At 35.3% G+C, this 22759-nt stretch overlaps 1 protein-coding gene across 1 annotated transcript; it reads left to right on the top strand.

The window, feature by feature from the left end:
- Positions 1-6873: 6873 nt before the first annotated feature.
- On the top strand, positions 6874-8441 carry LOC141326055 (zinc finger BED domain-containing protein 5-like). Its single transcript, XM_073834756.1, is given in 2 exon segments — positions 6874-7156; positions 7159-8441. Coding segments are annotated over 2 exon segments (1566 nt in total).
- The last annotated feature ends 14318 nt before the right edge of the window (positions 8442-22759 follow it).

The raw sequence follows: 22759 nt of genomic DNA, 5'->3' as shown, positions 1-22759 counted from the left end.
CATGTAAGTTTTTCATCGAACCAAACTCCAAGAAACCTTATAAATTTAACTTGCTCCAGAGGATTCCCATATAAATTCAGAGAGAGAGGTATATTTTTGGGCCGCCTTGAAAAACAAATGACCTGCGTTTTTGATACAGATAGTTTAAACCCCCATTTATTAGACCACTTTTCAACTTCCTTTATTGCGTTTTGCATTTTTTTATGAACATATGATATATTGCGACCTCTAATCCACAAAGCCCCATCATCTGCATATAAAGATTTTCCAATGTTATGTTCTACTTGTGAAAAGATGCCATTAATCATTATGTTGAATAATAATGGACTGCATACACTACCTTGTGGTGTTCCATTCTCTACTGTATGCATTCTCGAGTATTCTTCGCCTACTTTAACTTGTATTTTCCGGTCAAATAAAAAGCTTTTAACCCAGTTATATGCTCTACCACCAATTCCTAAAGACTTTAACTTAATTAATAATCCCTCTTTCCAGAGCATATCATACGCCTTTTCCACATCAAAGAAAATAGCTACCACTACTTCTTTATTTGTCTGTGCTTTCCTAATATCAGATTCTAAACATAATACAGAGTCCATTGTATTCCGACCCTTACGGAATCCACTCTGGTAAGGGGACAGCAGATTTTTACTCTCTAAAAAATATGTTATTCTTTCTGTGATTATTCTTTCCATTGTTTTACATAATTGAGAAGTTAGTGCAATAGGTCTATAACTAGAAGGATCTGATGGGTTTTTTTCCAGGTTTAAGAATAGGTACTATTATTGATTGTTTCCATACTAAAGGGAGTTGCCCAGTTTCCCATACTAGGTTAAATAATTTTAATACTTTTTCTAGTGTATTATCTGTCATGTTTGCCAGCATTTTGTAACACACACCGTCTCTTCCTGGAGTAGTCTGCCGAGCAGTTTTGATTGCTCTTTTTAGCTCAAACATGCTTATAGGCAAGTCTAACAAACTATCTGACATTTCATCTTTTTCCACCAAATTAAGATAATTCATTAATGTGCTACTCCTACACTGCTTTGCTTCTTTTGAAAGATTATCTGAACTATGAATTTTCTTAAATGTTTCTACCAGAATTTCAGCCTTATCTATATTGGTGACAGCCATTTTGTCTGTACCTATAATCACTGGTAACTCATAGCTCCTTCTAATCCCCCCCATTTTCCTGATCATATCCCATATCTCTGACAGATGTACTGTTCTTCCAATACTATCACAGTACTGCTTCCAAAAAATACGCTTTTGTGTTTTAATTGTCTTTCTTACTACTGCCTGGGCTCTTTTATATTGAATCATAGCATCCATAGAATGCTGCTTTTTAAGTTTCCTAAATGCTTTATTCCTTACTTTAATAGCTGCTTTACAATCATCATTCCACCACGGTACATTCTTTTCATGTCTTATTCCTGTTGTTTTAGGTATAGCCTGTTCAGCCGACTGAATAATTTCATTAACTAGCTTACTGTTGAATAAATTTACATCCATTTGGTTTTCATCTTGTAGATTCATACATCTATTTTCACAAATTACTCGAAAGACTTCCCAATCTGCCTTCTCCAACTTCCATCTAGGACTTCTCTTTTCTTTTTCATAGCATAGTTCTGTACCAACCTTAGTCATTACCGGATAATGATCACTTCCTATTGTAGTATCCTTGTTTACATTCCATGTGGTGATCCCTGCCATTACAGAAGACACAAATGTTAGATCAAGTGCAGTGTCTGTATTTTGTATACTATTATATCGTGTTCCCTCTCCATTATTAATGCACACCAAGTTATTATCATCAATGAATTCTTCAATTAGTAGTCCATTCACATCAGTATTATTACTTCCCCATAATGTGTTGTAGGAGTTAAAATCACCACACCATACTACTTTTTCATGCAATAAACCTACAACAGCTTCTAAAATATTTTGACTTAATTTTCCACATGGGTTATAATAATTAATAATATCTATACTCCCTTTTTCAGTCCATACCTTAGTTATAATTGATTCATATTCTTTATTTATTTGTTCTATCTTATATTTCATCCCATTTTGAATAAATGTTGCTATTCCTCCTCCTCTGCCACAATCTCTATCTCTTCTAATTATATTATATCCATTTATTATAAAATCCAACTGTGGTTTTAACCATGTTTCCTGAATACATATTACATTAGGTTTCTCTGTTAACATATCAATGTATTTCTTAAACTCTTGACCGTTTGCAATTAGACTCCTCGCATTCCACTGTAGTATGGTCAATAACATTACAAGGATCCAACACATGCCTGAGAAGACTGTGTCTCTTCAGTAAGGGAGTCTCTTATGGTCTCCCATTGCAGCCCTTTAACATCTAGATATTTTTCTGCAGATTTGACAATTATTTTAATCCTTTCATTTCTGCTTTTTGTCTGTGCAGAACAATTTATTATTTCTGCCATGAACATTACAAAATCATTCTTTTTCCAGATTGTACTCAAACAGAATCAGACAAAACAACAGAGAGCGCAGTGAATCTAATCTTCTTCTTAGGTTTAATGGTGTTTGTCAAACAGAAGTTAGTGTCTTAGTGCCACCCGCTGGACTGGAGTGAGAAGCGCCGAAAGGAGGAAAATAATGCGGGGGAAATGACTTACGCCGGTTTCACACTGCACGCGTAAGCAGGGCGTAAGCAGCGCGTATTTTTTTCGGCGCCCATGTTAACAGATTAGTACGGAGCCCCTTACGTCACCTGTAGAAGAAAAATAATTAATCCGTGGGGACGGTTTTTCAATTCGTTCCCTCAGTTTATAAACCGTACTCACGAATTCTTAAACTGTTCCCTCGGTTTAACAATTCGTGCCCACGGACTAACAAACCGTGCCCACGAATTTCCAATCCGTGCGCTCAGATTTTGTAAACCGTACCCTCGGATTTTGAATCCGTACCCACAAAATCATAATCCGTGCGCACACTTTCGCAATCCGTTCCCACAGTTTGTAAACTGCTCTCACGGATTTGTGATTATGATAAGCTTTTCACCCAGAGTTAGATGCATGCTGCACTATTAATGTTATTATTAAATAAGGCCTATTATTACATTGCATTTAGTTTGAGAGCAAAGCAATGACAAAATAACCTGTACATTATTTGTTTTGTATTGCATTTTACCTTCTCCTCTCCAATACTTTTTTTTATTATTATTCAGGCAATTTTATATTTTGAAAAATATTATTAAATAAAACAAAGCCGTTTGAACAGCGCTCTTCACTTATTATTTTATTTTGGTACCATGACCGCACTTACAAAACAGGCTTCTTTTTAGCGTTTATTTTACATTAATAACCAATAGGATAAAACACAGGTGTGGTGTTTTAGCAGCTAATTTATTGGTGATTAATATAAAATAAAGCTAAAAACTCTGTTTTGTCAGTGTTGCATAGTCTCATATAGCCTACTGAGAAATAAAGTTTAATAAATGCAAAACAATGCATCCAGCATATAAACAGGTGTCCTGGTTGAATTTGGGGGCGGGGCCACAAATCCGTGAGAGCAGTTTACAAACTGTGGGAACGGATTGCGAAAGCGTGCGCACGGATTATGAATTTGTGGGTACGGATTCAAAATCCGAGGGTACGGTTTACAAAATCTGAGCGCACGGATTGGAAATTCGTGGGCACGGTTTGTTAATCCGTGGGCACGAATTGTTAAACTGAGGGAACCGTTTAAGAATTCGTGAGAACAGTTTATAAACTGTGGGAACGAATTGCAAAACCGTCCCCACGGATTAATTATTTTTTTTCTACAGGTGACGTAAGGGGCTCCGTAGATTAGAGCATTCACACCGCACGCAGGGACGGCGCGGCAGCGCGTAGCAGGAGCAGAGCAGAAGCGTCAGTGCCGCGATCGTTTTGGCGCCGAGTCTATTTTTGCTGCACCGCTTACGCTGGGTTAAAGCCACAGTGCATCGATCTTGATCAAAACTGGCCTGATTAACAAGAAAAATAACAATTTCACCATAAAATCATGTATCACATGTAACACAATCACGGTTTAAATGGCTCACCAGTAAAAATAATGTTTTTTTTTTTTTTTTTTGTAAATAATGTCTAGTTAGCCTACTTGTTCAAAACAATCACTTTAGCAAAGTTTGTACTATTTTCTGCTTGTTTTGATATATACAAGAATAAATAAACATACTACTGCCATTAAAATGTTATTATAAAACATTTTAAAATACAGAAATAAAATAATTTTTAAAAGAGAAGATTCTGAAAGTACTGAAGGAGATCCTATAATTATTTAATATAGATTTACAGTAGTACCAACAAATTATATTTTTATATGATATGTTTTAGGCTAACATGTTTTTAAATATAATGGTTTCATTATAAACGTGGTGATTATCTCAAAGTTGGACAACCACCATAAAAAAATATGAAAATATCATATGAATCTAACCATGTCATGGCAACAAATGTAAAACAAATACCAAAATACCATAATTTTACATATTCTTTTCGTTATTGAAAAACTGTTGCTATAATTATCATAAACCTAACTGGTAATCATTAAGACGATCTTTGTCTAAAAATATATTCAATATTTTAGCGTTTCTAATTTGCTACTTAAATCTACAACATACAACATACCATAAATCAAAGCACATGACAGACAGTTCTTGGAGAACACCTGAAATGCGTGACTGAATGAACAATACTTGTCTATATTGGAAGTACACAAGCTGCGGTTCAGCTGCGCGCGACAAACGCTTCCAGTGTGAAAGGAAAATGGATGCGCGCCGCTTCTGCTCTGCTTACGTGCTGCGCACGCCCTGCTTACGCGTGCAGTGTGAAACCGGCGTTAGTTATAAGGTGCGCTGTTGTTTTTCTTTAAAAAGCCGAACTGCACAAATAAATGAAAATGACTTAAAGTTATAGACTCGCATCATGGTATTGAGCATCAACAGTCTTTGATGAATATAAGAGGAGAAAAACACACTGACCTGATTAAGATATTTCACATAAAATAGTCCACAAGAGAAAATGATAGTTGAATTTATAAAAAAATAAAAAAAACCCGTTGAAAAGTTCCACTTGATTCCTAACACTGTTCTTCACTGAATGTTCCCATACGATAAAAAAATAAATTTTAAAATGTACTTTGAAATATATTTCAAAATATACAAAAATATATTTACAGAAATATATTTTCTACAGATAAATTTTTTGGCCATTTTTTGTATATTTTTGAAAATATCCCTGCTGAAAAAAACAGCTAAAACCAGCCTAGGCTGGTTGGCTGGTCTTAGCTGGTTTAAGCTGGAAATGGCTGGTTTTAGCTGGTTTCCCAGCCTGACCAGCTAAGACCAGCCTGACCAGCCTGTCCAGGCTGGAAAAATGGCCAAAACCCCTCTAAAACCAGCCTGCCTCCCAGCTATGACCAGCTAAAACCAGCCAACCAGCCTAGGCTGGTTTTAGCTGTTTTTTTCACCAGGGATGTTTTTAAAAATATATTTTAAAATCATAAAAAAAAAAAATATTTGCCCTCCATATATTTCAGTCCAAAAAAATACATTCACATCTAACATTTTTTTAAGAAACTCTTTATTTGATGTCTAAATCTAAAACATGTACATGTACAGCTTTCAAGCAGTCTCAGTTCCCCCAGCTTAGAATTCACTCCAATCCACAAAGCCTTCTTGAACACATTGGAAAACCAGTTCACTGCCTCTGTAACAGACAAAAATCACAGCTACATTTTAAAGGGGTGGTCCATCACATATCCACATAGAAACAAATCAACGCACACATCAGTAATGGCAAATAGAAGCTCAAGCAAGCTTGCTTGATGTATGAGGACCAATGGGGTTCATTCCTTGCTATTACACGTCATGTTTGAGCTTCCATAAAAAACTAAGTTTGTTTTGCACATCAAGCAAGTATGGTTAAGCTTCTGTTTGTTTGCTGAACAAAGTTTATGTTATAGGTAAAGCCCTAAATTAAATCTGCTCACAATACAAAGTGATTGAGTCTCTTCTGAAAATTAGGTCTAAACTGCTTGATGAATATGAATTCGCTTTATTATATCTTTATAAACTTTCTGCAACATCAGTGTGGTAGCTGTGTAGACTTTCAGTGGAGAGACAGAAATCTCTCTGATTTCATTAAAATATCTTCTTTTGTGATTTAAAACAAATGAAGTTCTTGCTGGTATTTTTGTAGTAAATTTTACTTTCAACAACTCTGCGTCCGAAACCAAATACTTATCTCATATGTAGGGATGCACGAAGACTACTTTTTGCAGAACGTGTCCCGTTTTTATTTCACTTACTATATAAAGCTGTCATTGTTTTCTTGTCAAGCGCAGTCCTTCACTTGGCACCACGGTCAGTTTTGCTCTGTCCTCCTGCAAAAGACAACACAATACATGAACATTTGAATACAGTACAGTGGATATGCAACAGTCTTCTGACTAGTTTTAGATTTCCAAAAGGTTTTGTTCATCTTAACATTAGGATTAAAAAATATATGCTATTGAGAGAGATTTTTATTGGTATCTTTTGGACAGTAAAACCAAAGAAAGAGAAGTAGAATTAGCCATTTTAAAATACTTTATTTGACATATCAAACAATTTGACCTGATCTTCAAAACTGTTTACCTTTCATTCAATTGCTGTGGATCAGCACCTCCAGTGAAAAAAGGGCCATTAAAAGAACACTTGCTGTTGAAGTGGCTGTTTGGGCCTGCAGGGCTGAAGTCCACTGATGATTTTTATTCCCGTGCTATGTGCTAACTCCACCTGCAGTTGTGCTCACAAAAAAAGAGATTCATCTGCTACTGTTAGCAAAAAACGACATAAAACAGTAAGGAGATATGCAGTCAAAGTCCACGATTCAGTCCTTTGGTACACACACAGCCAGAGCACATGAAGCATCATACCGTGCCAGCCTCCGGATCGCCAGAGCCGGTAAGCCTCACACAATTGGGGAACAGCTGTGTTTACCATTAGCCAAAGAGATGACAAAGATCATGTGTGGAGAGGAAGCTGCCAGAAAGTTAAACTTCGTGCCGCTTTCAAACGACACCGTGTCAAGAAGAATAACGGACATGGCCAACGATGTCAAGAACACACTGATTGAACGCATAAAAAAAGCCGCTATTTTGCCGTACAGCTTGATGAGACAACAGACGTTGCAGATTTAGCACAACTATTGGTTTATGTGAGATATGAAAATGACGGTGCAGCTGCGGAGGATTTCTTGTTTTGTAAACCACTTGAGACCCGAACTACAGCTGACCACATATTCCAGGTACTGAATGCTTTTATGCAAGAGAACGGACTGGGCTGGAAAAAGTGTGTGGGTGTGTGTACGGATGGAGCAAGAGCAATGACTGGCCGTAACAGCGGGGTCGCGGCTCGCATCCGAGAGGTGGCACCCGACATGCGCTGGACTCACTGCAGCATCCATCGTGAGGCGCTGGCAGTGAAGAGGATGCCTGACGACCTTAAGTCTGTCCTGGATTCAGCTGTAAAAACGGTCAACTTCATCAAGGCCAGACCAATGAATGCTCGGTTATTTCACGTGCTCTGTGAGGAGATGGGAAGTGAGCATGTCCAGCTTTTGCTTCATACTGAAGTAAGATGGCTCTCAAGGGGAAAGGTGCTTCCAAGGCTGTTTGAATTACACAGAGAGGTGCAGCTGTTCTTGCAAGGGACAACCTCCCCCTTTGCAGACCTTTTTGAGGAACCCGTGTGGCTCAGCCAGTTGGCTTACCTGTCAGACATTTTCTCACGTTTAAATGAACTTAACTTGGGACTACAGGGACTCTCCGTAAATGTTTTTGATGTGCAGGACAAAATCAATGCACTGATAAAAAAATTGGAGTTATTTGAAATCAAAGTCAGAGCAGGTGATGTCTCAGCTTTCCCTGCTTTGGAGAGCTTTTTGTCAGAAAATGACCTGATGCTTGAAGATGGAGTGAGGGAGAACATTGCTGCACACCTCACCTCACTCAGACAACAGTTCTGCAAGTATTTCCCAGGTATGCACAAAGATGGAGCTGGCAGCTGGATGAGAAATCCCTTCACCATCGACATTGCCCACATGGCCTCAGGGGACTTAACTGCTGTTGAGCAGGAGAGTTTGATAGAACTGTCTTGTGATGAAACACTGAAGGCCTCTTTCAAAGAGAACATTTTGTTGGACTTTTGGATAAAGCAGTACAGTGAATACCCTGTGCTCTCTGACAAAGCAGTGCACACTCTCCTTCCTTTTGCAACCACCTACCTGTGCGAGAAAGGCTTCTCTTCACTTGTTGTCATAAAAACAAAGTACAGAAGCAGAGTGGATGCTGAGCCCAACCTGAGACTGAAGCTGACCTCCATTGACCCAGACATTCCTCGATTGTGTTCACAGAGGCAGGCACACCCATCACATTAAGCTCATGTAAGTGGTCATCATGTCTGTGGATGTTTAATTGCAACTCATCTGAATGCTTTTCCACACCTTTTATTCTTAGATCTTATTGTTCTGTCTCTGTGTTTGTCTGTGTCTCTGTTTCAGAAAGGAGTCACTAAAGCTGAGAAACAAGAACTGCAGTTAGGCATAGCCTGTTTTGATTTTTGTGTTTTGTTTTTTGAAGTCAAGTACAGTAACATTTCAGCACAGCACGGTTTTATTTAAATTTTAAGTACAGTTTCAAATAACATTGAAGATTTGTTTTATATTTATTTTATTACAATGATTAATTTTCATATGCAGTGCATTTTAATTGATTTTTTTATTTAAGTAAAGTTTATGATTTTCCAATTTTAAACACAGTGTTCCATCTGTGTATGATTGTTACCGTGGCCAACAATATTAAATAAACTTGTTAAATAAAACTTTTAAAATATTTTTCATGAAAACTTTGGCCTACTCCGCTACTGTACTTTAATGTTGGTCATTAGGTGGTACTTGGAGAGCCAAGTATTTTCTCAGGTGGTACCAAGTGTAAAAAGTTTGAGAACCACTGCTCTATGGGGTTCAGGTCAGGAGAGTTGGCAGGCCAATTGAGCACAGTAATACCATGGTCAGTAAACCATTTACCAGTGGTTTTGGCACTGTGAGCAGGTGCCAGGTCGTGCTGAAAAATGAAATCTTCATCTCCATAAAGCTTTTCAGCAGATGGAAGCATGAAGTGCTCCAACACGGTGTACACGGTGGCTCTGGATGTTTCTTCTCCAGACTCAGTCCACTGCTTCCGCAGGTCCCCCAAGGTCTGGAATCGGTCCTTCTCCACAATCTTCCTCAGGGTCCGGTCACCTCTTCTCTTTGTGCAGCGTTTTCTGCCACACTTTTTCCTTCCCACAGACTTTCCACTGAGGTGCCTTGATACAGCACTCTGGGAACAGCCTATTCGTTCAGAAATTTCTTTCTGTGTCTTACCCTCTTGCTTGAGGGTGTCAATGATGGCCTTCTGGACAGCAGTCAGGTCGGCAGTCTTACCCATGATTGCGGTTTTGAGTAATGAACCAGGCTGGGAGTTTTTAAAAGCCTCAGGAATCTTTTGCAGGTGTTTAGAGTTAATTAGTTGATTCAGATGATTAGGTTAATGGCTCGTTTAGAGAACCTTTTCATGATATGCTAATTTTTTGAGATAGGAATTTGGGGTTTTCATGAGCTGTATGCCAAAATCATCAATATTAAAACAATAAAAGGCTTGAATATTTCAGCTGTGTGTAATGAATCTAAAATATATGAAAGTCTAATGTTTATCAGTACATTACAGAAAATAATGATAATGACATGACAGAATAATAATTTTCTGAGAAGGATCTGTATATTAGAAATAGTTTAATAACACAACCGAAAATATGCTAACATGTTTGAAAAAGAGCACTTCTGATGACCTGTTGTGATATTAACACATTATATGAGGAAATAAAATTATTCTGTATATATTAAAGGTGCAATGTGTAATATTTAAGAGGATCTCTAGACAGAAATGCAATATAGTATACATAACTATGTTATAAAGACCTTACTTAATGAACCATTATGTTTTTATTACCTTAGAATTATCAGTTTATATCTACATACACCGCGGGTCCCCTCACATGGAAGTCGCCGTATTGTTTCTACAGTAGCCCTAAACGGACAAACTGCTCTACAGATCGCGTTTCATCACTGTTGTTCTAGCGGAAAAACACTGACACAATGATAAACAAGTAACTGTAATATTCACAATAACATCGTTTTATTTAATTATTAAGTAAATATAATTACTTAATTTACGTTTTAAAAGAAACCTCATTACTCTTTGCTGTCTAAAACGACGACATCTCAATCCCGTGTGGGCCACCCCAGATAGCAGACCAACACTGAATCAACATTGAATCAATGTTAATGCATCAATCATATTATCATTGAATCAATGTTGAATTTTAACATTGTTTTTTTGTCAGTTTTGCACCCTGAAATAATGTTATTTCAATGATGAAAAATCAATCAAGATGGTCATTAAATCAACATTTCTTCAACTTAAATTAAATCACTTATTTAACATTGAATTAACATAGAAACATTATCAAATCAATCATGCTTTTTACTTTTTTCCATCAGAGAACATGCATGACTGTAATTAATATGGTTTTGAAACAATAAGTCACTCAAAGTAAACAACATCTTTCAGTTTACATGCAAATGTGTTTATTTTTGCCGCACACTATTTGAACAAGAAAATAGCATTGAATTTAAACAATTATTTAAAAAAAATCCAACAACAACAAAAAACTTTGTGGTAACTTCAAAAAATATAGGCCCTGATTCGCAAACAGGGCTTAGCTTAAATCAGGACTAGACCTTAGACTATTTAAACAGCTTTTATAAAATGCATCTGAGACAAAGCAATGGCAATGACATTTTAAGATGGTCAGAGTAAGTTATTTTCAGTTAAGAGAGCTTAAACATGAGTTTAGTTTGGGACTAGCTTGTGAAATGGGGGACAAATCTTAAAATACAATGTACATACAGGATATGATTAAATGAATGACAAAGTGGCCTTTAAACATGGAACGGTTCATTCTGAATTTATAAAGCAAATGCCAGGAGAAGAGCCTTTAAAACTGACAACATATAACAAATGCAACCTGCATCTGCAAAATGGAACAACATTGAAATTAAAACTCACCATCAAAGCTAGAAACACTAACATACCACAGACTGAGACATTACCAGTTTGCTGTTCAGGTCTTGAAGTTTTTCATGGATTGAAGCTACTTTTCTTATTTAAAAAAGATGTCATGTCTCCTCATTAAACAGATAGTCTGATAAACTCAGGGCTTTCCACAATAAGGCAATGTCCCCAAGCCATACAGGGCCACATTGGAGCCAATGTTGCACTGTCACAGCAAAGATGATCTCTGAGGCCTCCTTTTTCTCAGCTTTCACTTGTTGTAAGGCATCTAAAGTATAAAAACAAACAGGATGTTAAAACTGCACAATGGTGTAAAACATTTGATTAGTAGTAGTGTGTAACTGAAAGAAGGTGGGTCCTAAATATTTGGAAATGTGACTTAATGTACTACAAAATTATGTACAAATTGTAATTAGAATTTAATATGGCAGATGAATACGCTTAAAATAAATATTTTTAAAGTTAAGATCTATTGAAAATATAATTAAGGCTTTTCTCATTAAAGTTAAGATATTTAAGATTTTTAATGGATTTAAATTGTATCAAACTGAATTTAGGACAAAAGGACCCATGTGGACCCTGACTTACCATGCACATCTTGGAGCCTGGTGTCTGTAAATGTAGTTTTTTTTGTTCAGGCTAATCTTTCAGTCTCCTACTGCCCAGTTCATCTGAGAAGCCAGCTCACAGCATCCTGACACGTGCCTCAACTGATGCTCCTCCAACAGCAAAACAGACAACCTAAAAGGGTGTCAGGAACATATTTGCACAAAAAAACATGGATAGGTTACAAATAATTGATATGGGAATGTATTTTTTTCAGGCACAACTTGCATCCTCTCTCATCCTGGTGAACACACACAACATATCACCCAAGAGATGGCGACCATCTTCAGGGAAGACGGTGACATCAGGGAGCCCTTTGGATCCTCAGAAGAGACCATCCTCATCAGATGTGAGTCCCCCAGCCAAGAGGTCATCGGACCACCCCCCACTGGATGTACGCAAAGACATGATTGCACATTTCCCAGTAAAGACAAAGAAAGGACGCTGCAGACACTGCAATAATGGATACACAAACACACTGTGTAGCAAGTGCAATGTTCGCCTGTGCTTCTCAGATGAAAAGAACTGTCTTAGGGACTATCACTGCAAGTAAACACAGACTTCATTCATACCACACTGAATGTGACCAAATAATTTTTTCCAAATATTTTTATTAATAAATGCTTATTCATAAAAAATATGATTGTTGTGTGATTATTACTTATGATATATACTGCTTGGAGCTAAAAAAAAAAAAGTGAACAACCCTGCAAATTAATGCTTAAATGTTCTGTATACCTGTTTAGGCAAAGTGAGTACAAATACAGAAATTCTGCTCACAACTAGGCCCAACGTTGCAATATTACAACATTTCCCTAAAAACTTACTAAAAAGTAAAAAATGTGAAAAATCTTTAATTCCTACATCAGAGGCCTCCTAAAACAATATCTGAGAGGTCAAAAAAAATTTTGCTCATTTTTTTCTATATTTGGGTCTTACAGGGTTAAATAAAACATTACAGCATTCACTTGGAAAATGCGTATTGAATAAAAACCTTGCTTTTGTCAATAAAAAAATCAATAAAATAAAAATAAATTAATCTTAAAATGTAAATTACCATCATCACACATCTGGCATCTTCACATTAAAGAGTCCACTCTGGTAGCTGCCATCTCTTGAAACCCCAGACACTGGTTCAGCCAGTCTTTCAGCCCTGATGTGAGCAAAGCTGTGAAATGTCCTTCTGATGGGCCTACAAAAATGGAAAAATGGAGGGTGGAAAACACTCTTATTAGGTTAAGCAAATTAGTAAAAAAAGTATTAACGTTATATCAAACTAATATGTAAAAATATATTAAATAAAATAATCAAATATATTAAACTAATTACATAACAATTAGAAAATCAAACAATGCAAGGTTTCCCCTATTTATCAGTCAAAGAAGGAGCAGAGAGAAAATTAGGTCGATAGCACGAATAAGAAATTTGTAAAAAAATATTTATTACATTAAAGTGCCCCTATTATGCCTTTTCAAATATGATATTTCATGTAGTGTGTCATGTAGCTGTATGTGAACATAAACTATCTGCAAAGTTGTGACGCCGACAGTGCACTATAAATGAAGTTTTTGTCTAACAAAAAAAAGAGTCGGCTCACATTCGCCTAAACGAGTCGTCAGCAATTCGAATCTTTTTTCTGTAACGGCCACACGTCACGAGCTACACATTTGCGTAATGTCCGCCCACGTTCAATTTCGCGAACAACTTGCCCGCCCACAAACAGTAGGCCTACCATTTTCACGTGGATTAACGTTACATCATGTCAAGAAGACGCCCTGCGCTGTGAGAGTGAATTTGTTTTATATGCCCTTCCGAAAGATGAAACTACCAAGAATGAGTGGTTAACATTAATTTTTTCAACACCTCAGCAGTCCAATGCCAATCTTGTGTTGTGTTCGCGTCATTTTACTGATGACTGTTTTTCCAATCTTGGGGAGTAACGTTACAACGCGAGATTCACCAAACGCTTGGTTTTAAAAAATGGATCAGTGCCCAGTTTATTTGGACCGGCTTGCTCCTCTGAACTTCTACCTGTAAGTATGATTAATAATTGATGATTGTATTTTCTAGCGATCGTTCAAAATACGTCTTTGTGTACGTTATGGTGTGTAACAACCCCGCACATGTCTTGGTAAGCGGCTAACTTGCGTTTCTGTAGTTCTGTTGTTCAGCTGTGAGTGCAATGTAGTATAAAAATTGTGATTGATGCAGCTTGACTGTCTGTCTGCCTTATTAGTTTAGTAATGATAATGATAAACGATGGCTTAACACAGTGTTATGGATTGTACAGTGTTGAAGTTCACAATGTAGAGGTGTGCCCGGTTCGCTTACAAAAGCAAATTGCAAGCACTTTCCACAGTTATAATATGACACCCACTGAGAAACGTCCTGCTCCAGTCGTGCTTGCAAAACAGTTTCTTGTCGATGTGCCACTTCAACCGTTTTATCGCCAGACTCCGGCTCGAATTGATAGGGTAAAATCGAGGCTATCTTTTCTATGCATTAACAGGTCTCCGCAGCTGTCATTCAGTTATGCCAATGGGCGTTTCGTTTTGCGCTGTAGCGGTAGACCAATCCAAAAGGACTGCACCATCTGACCAATCACAGCAGTGAGGGCTCACTGAAAGGAGGGGTTTAGAGAGACTGATTCTTCGAACTGCTTCAAACGAGTCGTTTACGAATCATTTAGAAACGGGGTAAAATTAAATCTAATTTTTGAGAAAACTAAAGTGTTTTTTGAACTTGCATACATGTAAACCTGTTTTAAGAGACTATTACAACAATATTAACTACCTTAAACATGGCATAATAGGGGCACTTTAAAATTTTCCATTCATATATTTTTTCAGGATAGAATGTCAAAATCGCGATCAGCCTGCTTGTGCTGTCACATATATTGTTGAAACACAAACATTTAACCAACACTCTCACTGTTGTATCTGCTAGAGTTTGGTGGAAAAACAAACCGAAATGTAATATATGAAAATCCTTACCTGGCCGTTCGTTGGTCTGGACGGCGCGCGTTCATGTGACTCATCGCAGACTCGCAGTTCACTCGGACTTGTCCAGATAAAAACATACAAGTTGTAAGGAAGATGAATAGTGAAATACACGTGAAATGAAATGAAGTCCATGTAACGCTAACTTACTGCTTTTCTCGAAGGTGAATCAATAAACATCTGTCAACTGTCGTCAAATAAAGGGAACTCTCTATAACGGAAGTAAATGAAGTTACACGGATTATTTTATATTTTTTTCTAAGCGTTATATTTTATGTAAATTTTTAGTGACCTTTTATAACTTACCTCTAATAAAACAGTTTGACGTTGCCTCGTCTGCGTCCGTTCAAAGACGGTCCGTTTCGCATTTGAAATCTGTAATGCCGCGCTTTGATTTGATTGGCGGTTGGCAGCCAGCTTTAAGTTGCATTACTGCCACCTAATGGATTGGATTGAGGCGCATAAAAAAAACTCTGAATTCTCTCTATTAGCCTGTATTCTTAGGTGATTCATTAAATGTATGCAAATTCTATACGATTTTAATCTCACAATTATAATGAATATATAAATCATAAATAATATAAATAGTTATACTTTAAATGTTTAATTATAATTTTGCTTTAAAAAATAAAAATGTTTAATTTTATATATATATATATATATATATATATATATATATTAGTGGTGGGCCGTTATCGGCGTTAACGTGCTGCGTTAACGTGAGACTCATATCGCGCGATAAAAAAATATCGCCGTTAATCTATTCTCAAAGTTGGGTTGGGAGCTGGGTCTAAACTACGCAAGCTATGATGACTTTCACCTTGATATTTTAGCGCGGATGACGTATATCTAGTTGAATTGCACTGTAGGGGGCGAGAACGAGTCTTCAACTTCTGTGAAATTACCACATCAAATGAGACGCGCAGACATGGATGCAGTTATGAAGCCGCTTCAGGGCAGGTGCGTGCGTTGCTAGACCCTTTTTACTGGGGCACGTGCCCCAGTGAAAATCTGCTGTGCCCCAGTAAAATCTCAGGTTTGAGTTATAATTTACTTTGATAATCCCGAAATAAAGACATTATACTATATGCAACAACTGAATTGACGCTTCTAAAAGCAACGCAGTTTATTGGAAGATGCACGCAGATAGGCTATCCATACCCGCGCGCCTGTATATTTCACTGGAACGCGCACGTCGTACAGCCTTTTGCGCAGAAGTACTTGGTTACACAAGTTTGTATAGTTAATTGTGTTTTAAATGCAATTGTCAAGCAGGTGGTAATGCATTTTGGAAACAGGAAATGAGCGCCTGGTCTAATGCGCCACCTGGCTTGAGAAACCCGTTCTCAAAGACTTACTTTTAGTCATTATTTGGGTAGCACACATATTCTGAATGCCTTCAGAAGAATTCAAATTAGCCATTTTAATCTAGATTAATCTAGATTAATTTCAAGATTTAATCTAGATTAATCTAGATTAAAAAAAATTAATCTATGCCCACCACTAATATATATATATATATATATATATATATATATATATATATATATATATATATATATATATATATCTGGATGACCACAATAATTATAAAGACATTCATTGGAGCATTTATTCATTATCAGTCTCTGGCTGAATGTGCTCCTCTAGCTATAGCCAAAAACAGCTAGCTAATGAACACATTATTAGCAGCAGTAATAGTAGCTATGTTTTTAGTAATTAATGATTTAATGCAACTAGGCCTACTACTACTGTTACTGCTGCTAATAATATCCTGCTGGTTTATCTGAGTTCTATCTAATGGTAACAGTTCTATGTTAATCTGTTTTATTTGTTTATTTATTGGTGCTGCTAGTGGTGATGAGTGATGACAAAATTAACAGAATTTATTGTTTGATGAGCATGTGCTTAATACATTTCAGGAAAATGTGCCATATTTAAGTGTTGAATGAGGGATTGACTGTCTAAGTTCCACTAGTGAAATGCTGACCAAAAATCAACATTGATTCAATATTTTTTATTTCAACACAGAAAATCATTGAATTATCAACATTGAGCCAATATTATTTAGCAATGATTTTTCAACCTCAACCAAAATGATGATTCTGATGGAATTTCAACATTGAATCAATGTCACCTTGCTATCTGGGACCGTAGCTTCTGTAAAGGGAGGGGTGAGCGGTGGACGAGAGCCGTTGGTTGCAATTCACAATCTCACCTCTAGATGCCGCAAAAATCTACACACTGCACCTTTAAGTATATATGACAGTTTTTTAAACAAATGGAGGAAATTACAGTGATTTGATATTAAGTAATGTTCTATTTCGTTTTAAGCCTAGGCAATGTCCAGAAAGTACCACACAGGACGCGATATTTAAGTTTTTAGAACGTTGCATAACGTTAAAGCAACATAAAAAAAAAACGTTTCTGCAACGTTGTGAAATTACGTATTAATAACGTCTAAAAAAAACAACATTTGTTGTATTAAATACGGCGGACAAAAACGTTATCACAACGTTTTCACAACGTTAAAAAAACGTATTTATAATGTTTTCGCTGACTAGTCTGGAGAAAAATATTTATTTTATTTTATTTTTATTTTATTATTTTTATTTTTGAACATAAAAAATACCGAAGTCTGGACCTCGGTGACCTCGCTGGCTATGGGCATGGTTTGATAAACTTTCACTATAAAATTTACGTCAGATGAAATATTAATTTATTACTGCACTAAGAAAGTGTTTTTTTTATTATTATTTATTTTTTTTATTTTTTTTTTTGTTTCAGTTGTTCTTATATTTATTTTCAATTTAGAAGACATTTTCAGAACAAGATTTTTGGAGAATCAGATTTGTTCGTTAAAACGTTCGTTTGCAGCGTGCTGAATTTTCAACACTATCTCATGTAGAAACTGCTGTGAGATCAGGCTGGGATTTGACACACAAATTAGTGCTATTGAATGAGACCAAACACTTTTAGGGCCTAATCTAGCAAGACTACAGCTCTCGATGATAACAATGACAAACTTTTTTTATTCTTTTTTTAACAGACCCAAATAGGACAGGTACACTTTCACGTTGATTCACAAATGAATTGTTTCACTGAGACACAAACAACTGATTTTATTGCAATGATTTGAATTTCAGTCACCCTGCCTCTTCGACGACAGCAACTAAGGACCCGTTTCAACATTTTGTTATTTTATTTTATTTTTGTATTCTACATAGTTCTTTATTTTATCTTTGTATTGTACATAGTCCTTTTAACTTGAAATATTCTCTCTTAAAATAATCTATTTATCTTAAAAGTGGTTAATCAACATTGTTTTTTTTTTGTTCATTATATTTATAGGATTTTATCATTACAGTTGTTTGTGTTGTATTAATAAATTGATCAATTGTTATAATTAATATACTAAGTACAATCAATAAATTCCCAAATGTTTATCTTCATGTTTTGTTGTGTGATGTTTCAGTGTGGAGGCTGTTTTGGCAGAGCTTGATCGACAGAGTGATACTGAAACTTGCAGTGATGGAAGTTTTGACTCTGTTAGACAATGAGGCCGAAGATCCTGAATTTCAGTAAGTACCCATTTTGAACTTATAAACGTTGTATTTGTGTATTTCATGAACAAATGCATGCAACAATACAAAATATGCATGCAACAGACATCGAGAAATATTGTAACCCGTGCATGCGCTAATTCAGAATAGCATGGGTGTTTTTGCTGTTTTTTGTGTGTGTCGCATACATATGTTTGTGCATGAGTATTCGAGAATTTTTTCACCTAAAAACATATGCATGCAATGATAAAATAAGCTTGGGAAAATAAGCTTTGTGCTGTTTTGCACCCACATGTGCTAAAATAATTTTACATGCATATTTTAAGTTTTGCACGCGTTTGTTCATCACTTGCATTGATGCATGTGTGTACATGTGTCAAAAGCAAATGCTCCCAAGCTTATTTGAACTATGGCATGCATATGTGCAGCTTTTCTTTTTTTACAGCTTTTTTTGTAATCTATCCATAAAATGCATTCTACATGTTTCTGTTGCATTCATATTTGAATGCACACATTTATTTGTGTATCTTATGTGGATATGCAAATTATATTCTTGTATCTGTTATGTGCATATGTGAATAATTTTTTGTGCATGTAATATCAGCATGCATTTCTGAATTGCAATGTGGATTTATAAATTTGTTTTGTTTTGCAGTCTGGACAGTGAGGAAGAGTGGCAGCCAGATTTGACATGCACTAGCAGCAAGGAGGTTGTTTCCCCACCTCATACCTCCAGGACCCCCACATCTTCTGTTGGTGATTCTGTGAGGCCACAAAGAACTTGAACTGCCAGCAAGCAAACCAGTATAGTAACTTGTTGACTTTTTATAGTTACTATGTGCTGTATATAGTTATTTTATATCTAGATTATTTTATATATAGATTTGTATATTGTGTTTTTGCACAGTTTTTTGCACATTTTTCTCTAAAACATTTAATTTATTTTCTTGGAGTTTATTATCTTTGTATAAAATAAAATACAAAAACTGCTACTTTCTGGTACTTTTCATCATTTTGTTAATATATTACATGACATGGGTTAAGTTAGGTGATAAAGTGTTTATTCTCTTGTCAAATGTAACATGGTAAAAATAGTATTTTACAGGTAATAAGCCTGTTTTTGCACTTTGAATAATTTGGGTTTATGGAGTAAACGTGGAGACTTCAGAGAAGACATTGCCTTTCTTCAATTAAATCTAAATACATTTTGTTAAGAAGGTGATAGAAAGATAATTCTTTTCTTCTCTATTCGCTGCCACCTAGATGATTCAAAAGAAACCTTCCGCAGGGACATACACCAAAATTACAGACTCTCATATAAAAACTTTTTTTTTTTTTTTTTTTAATTAATCAATTTCTGACTTTTATCCTTGTTTATCATAGAATTGTGAATAAATACATTAAAATATATGAAATATTCCCCCACTGGGTTATAATTTTGAGTGATTTCTGTAAAATTAGACCATTTGTATCCATTTACTCCAATGTATGTGGGAAGGACGCAATATTAAATTTAGGTATGCCCAATTCTTTTAGCAATCAAAAATGTAGACTGTAAAAGTAGACTTGAAAACACCGATGACTCCTTTCAGATAAATCTCAATAACTTTTTTTAGAAGGAGATATCTACGGTGCCCGCCAGGGGACACCTTCGGTTCACTTATGTTTGTCGTGGCCACAAGATGCGATGATGAGGGAACGAGATCCATTTCTGGTGGCCATGACTTCTTATGTTGAGGAAACAATATGCATTTCTCGAGGCCACGAGTTTAATACATAAACAAACCTGCGTGACCATAGTAACCCAGGATTATCAGAGATAGGTTTATTCATATTTTATTTTTAATTAAGAAATTATTATATTAATTGTTACAGAAATTAATACTGTATTTTAATACTGTATTTTATTTAGTCTAATTAATAGACAAATATAGTGTTTCAGTGAGAGTGAATTATTCACGTAGTTTCATTTGGAAATCATTTATCGTCACACCGTAAAATAGGCCTACATGACATTCCTTCTATTAACTGATCGTCTTTTTTCCTTATTTGTATTATTATTATCGTCATCATTATTATTATAATTATTATTATTATTGTAGCCTATATATTTTTATTTTCATTTATATTCGTTTCACTACGTGAATGATTCATTCGTCAGTGAACAGTATTATGTAGTCTAGTCTATTAGATGAAACAAAATAAAAATATGTTCAATCCTTTAAACTACATTCCAGTCAAAATCAGTCATAGCATGTCAAGCATTTACAGTTTCATTTCCATATACGTTAAGTAAAGAGATGAAAATGAAGGGGGAAAACGAATATAAACGAAAATAAAAAATATATAGGCCTACAATAATAGGCTAATTAAAATAATTAATAATAATTATAATAATGATGACGATAATAATAATACAAATACGGAAAAAAGACAATCAGTTAATAGAAGGAATGTCATGTAGGCCTATTTTATGGTGTGACGATATATGATTTCCAAATGAAACTACGTGAATAATTCACTCTTCACTGAAACACTATATTTGTCTATTAATTAGACTAAATAAAATACAGTATTAAAATACAGTATTAATTTCTGTAACAATTAATATAATAATTTCTTAATTAAAAATAAAATATGAATAAACCTATCTCTGATAATCCTGGGTTACTATGGTCACGCAGGTTTGTTTATGTATTAAACTCGTGGCCTCGAGAAATGCATGTTGTTTCCTCAACATAAGAAGTAAGGATGTCGTTACCTCGACAAGATGATCTCGTGGCCAAGACATAATATGACGTTCCCACGAGTTAATATGTCGTGGCCACGAATTAATATCTCGTGGCCACGACAAACATAAGTGAACCGAAGATGTCCCCTGGCGGGCACCGTAGATATCAAAAAAAAAGAAGAAAAAAAAAAAAGAAAATGTGTCCCTGTTTACTACCACCTAGTGGAATCAAAAGAAACTTTCTAAAGGGACATAGAAAAAAAAGGTCAATTTTTTTTAAAATAAAATATTAATTAAAAACAGTATCAAAAAATGACTTTTTATATGTGTTTATCATAAAATTGTGAATTTATACAATATAATATATGCAATATTCCACTACTGTGTTAAAATTCAGAGTTTTCTGTAAAATGAGACCATTTTTATCAATTTACTCCAATGTATGTGGGAAGGGCACTCTTTTAAACTCAGATATGCCAAATCCTCTAACAAATTCAAAATATGCTGCAGAGTTTAAGTGGTTAAGGCTCACTGCTACACATAATTTAGCACATTGTAAAAGGAGAGCCACCCCCAGCACTCTTAACTGGTCTGGGTATGTATGGCCAAACAACTCCTTATGGTCCATAATCAAACTAAATATATTGTAGAAACTTACATTTTCTGTAGTTTTTTTTAAACGATTTGTATTGAAAAACAATACTATACAAATAAACTTTAATGGAATTGAATTGTAAGTAAATCTTGTTTATATTATAATCACATTTTAGAACAGGCTTTTATACTGTCCGCCAATTTTAATAAAGATACTCTGTGAAAATGTAAATCACATTAACATTTGAAATAAATTATTTAAACCATTTTAATTAAAGTTTTTTTTATTCAGTCAAAATCAACAGTACAAAACCCCAGTCAATGTAATCATTTACAGTAATTGACCTTTAATTTAAAAAATAATAATAGCTGAAGTCTGATTTACTGTCTTTATGTTCTGGGGAGAAATTAAGATGTAATAAGATTAATTAATTGTTATAAGGATTCCATTTCAGTTCATAATAGTTAAATCTCTCTTCTTGGTTGAGAATATCACAAATGTATTAGATAAAATTAGATACTTAGTATCAGTAGCTTTGGACTTTTGATAGATCTACAGTTGATTCCTTCAGTTTATCCTAGGTATAGATACAGCTGTACCATTTTATACTTTTGTAATCTTAAATTATATTGATTTTTTGCGAACAAGACTTTTATTTTGTTCTGGGTACGTGACGTCACAAGGCTGCGGCGCGCTCCTGCATCTGGGATTCAAACTGAAGAAAGGTGTGTGCTTAAAGTGTTTAAATCAGTACAACTTGTTTAGAGAATTGCAAATACAACTGTGAAATGAATTGTTAGCCACTGTAATGCTTTATTTAGTGACACGTAATCCCTATATAGTGAATCATTTTTCCTAAAGAATTCGGACACTGTCAGTAGTGTTGATAGAAACGGATCTTTTCGAAATTCCGAGTCAACTGAATCAATCGATTCACAAAATGATTCACTGATTTGAATCGCTGCACACTGACGACATCTGCTGCTCAAAACACTGCAACGAAAACAAACACGTGTAATGACAACGTCTACACACAATTGCACGTTTTCATAAATAAGCAAATAAATAGCAAATGTTTTTTTTTTAA

Source organism: Garra rufa, chromosome 2 (genome assembly GCF_049309525.1).
Source record: "Garra rufa chromosome 2, GarRuf1.0, whole genome shotgun sequence".
Taxonomy (NCBI): domain Eukaryota; kingdom Metazoa; phylum Chordata; class Actinopteri; order Cypriniformes; family Cyprinidae; genus Garra; species Garra rufa.
Note: the sequence above shows the minus strand (reverse complement) of the source record. Positions and strands in the feature narration are given on the sequence as shown.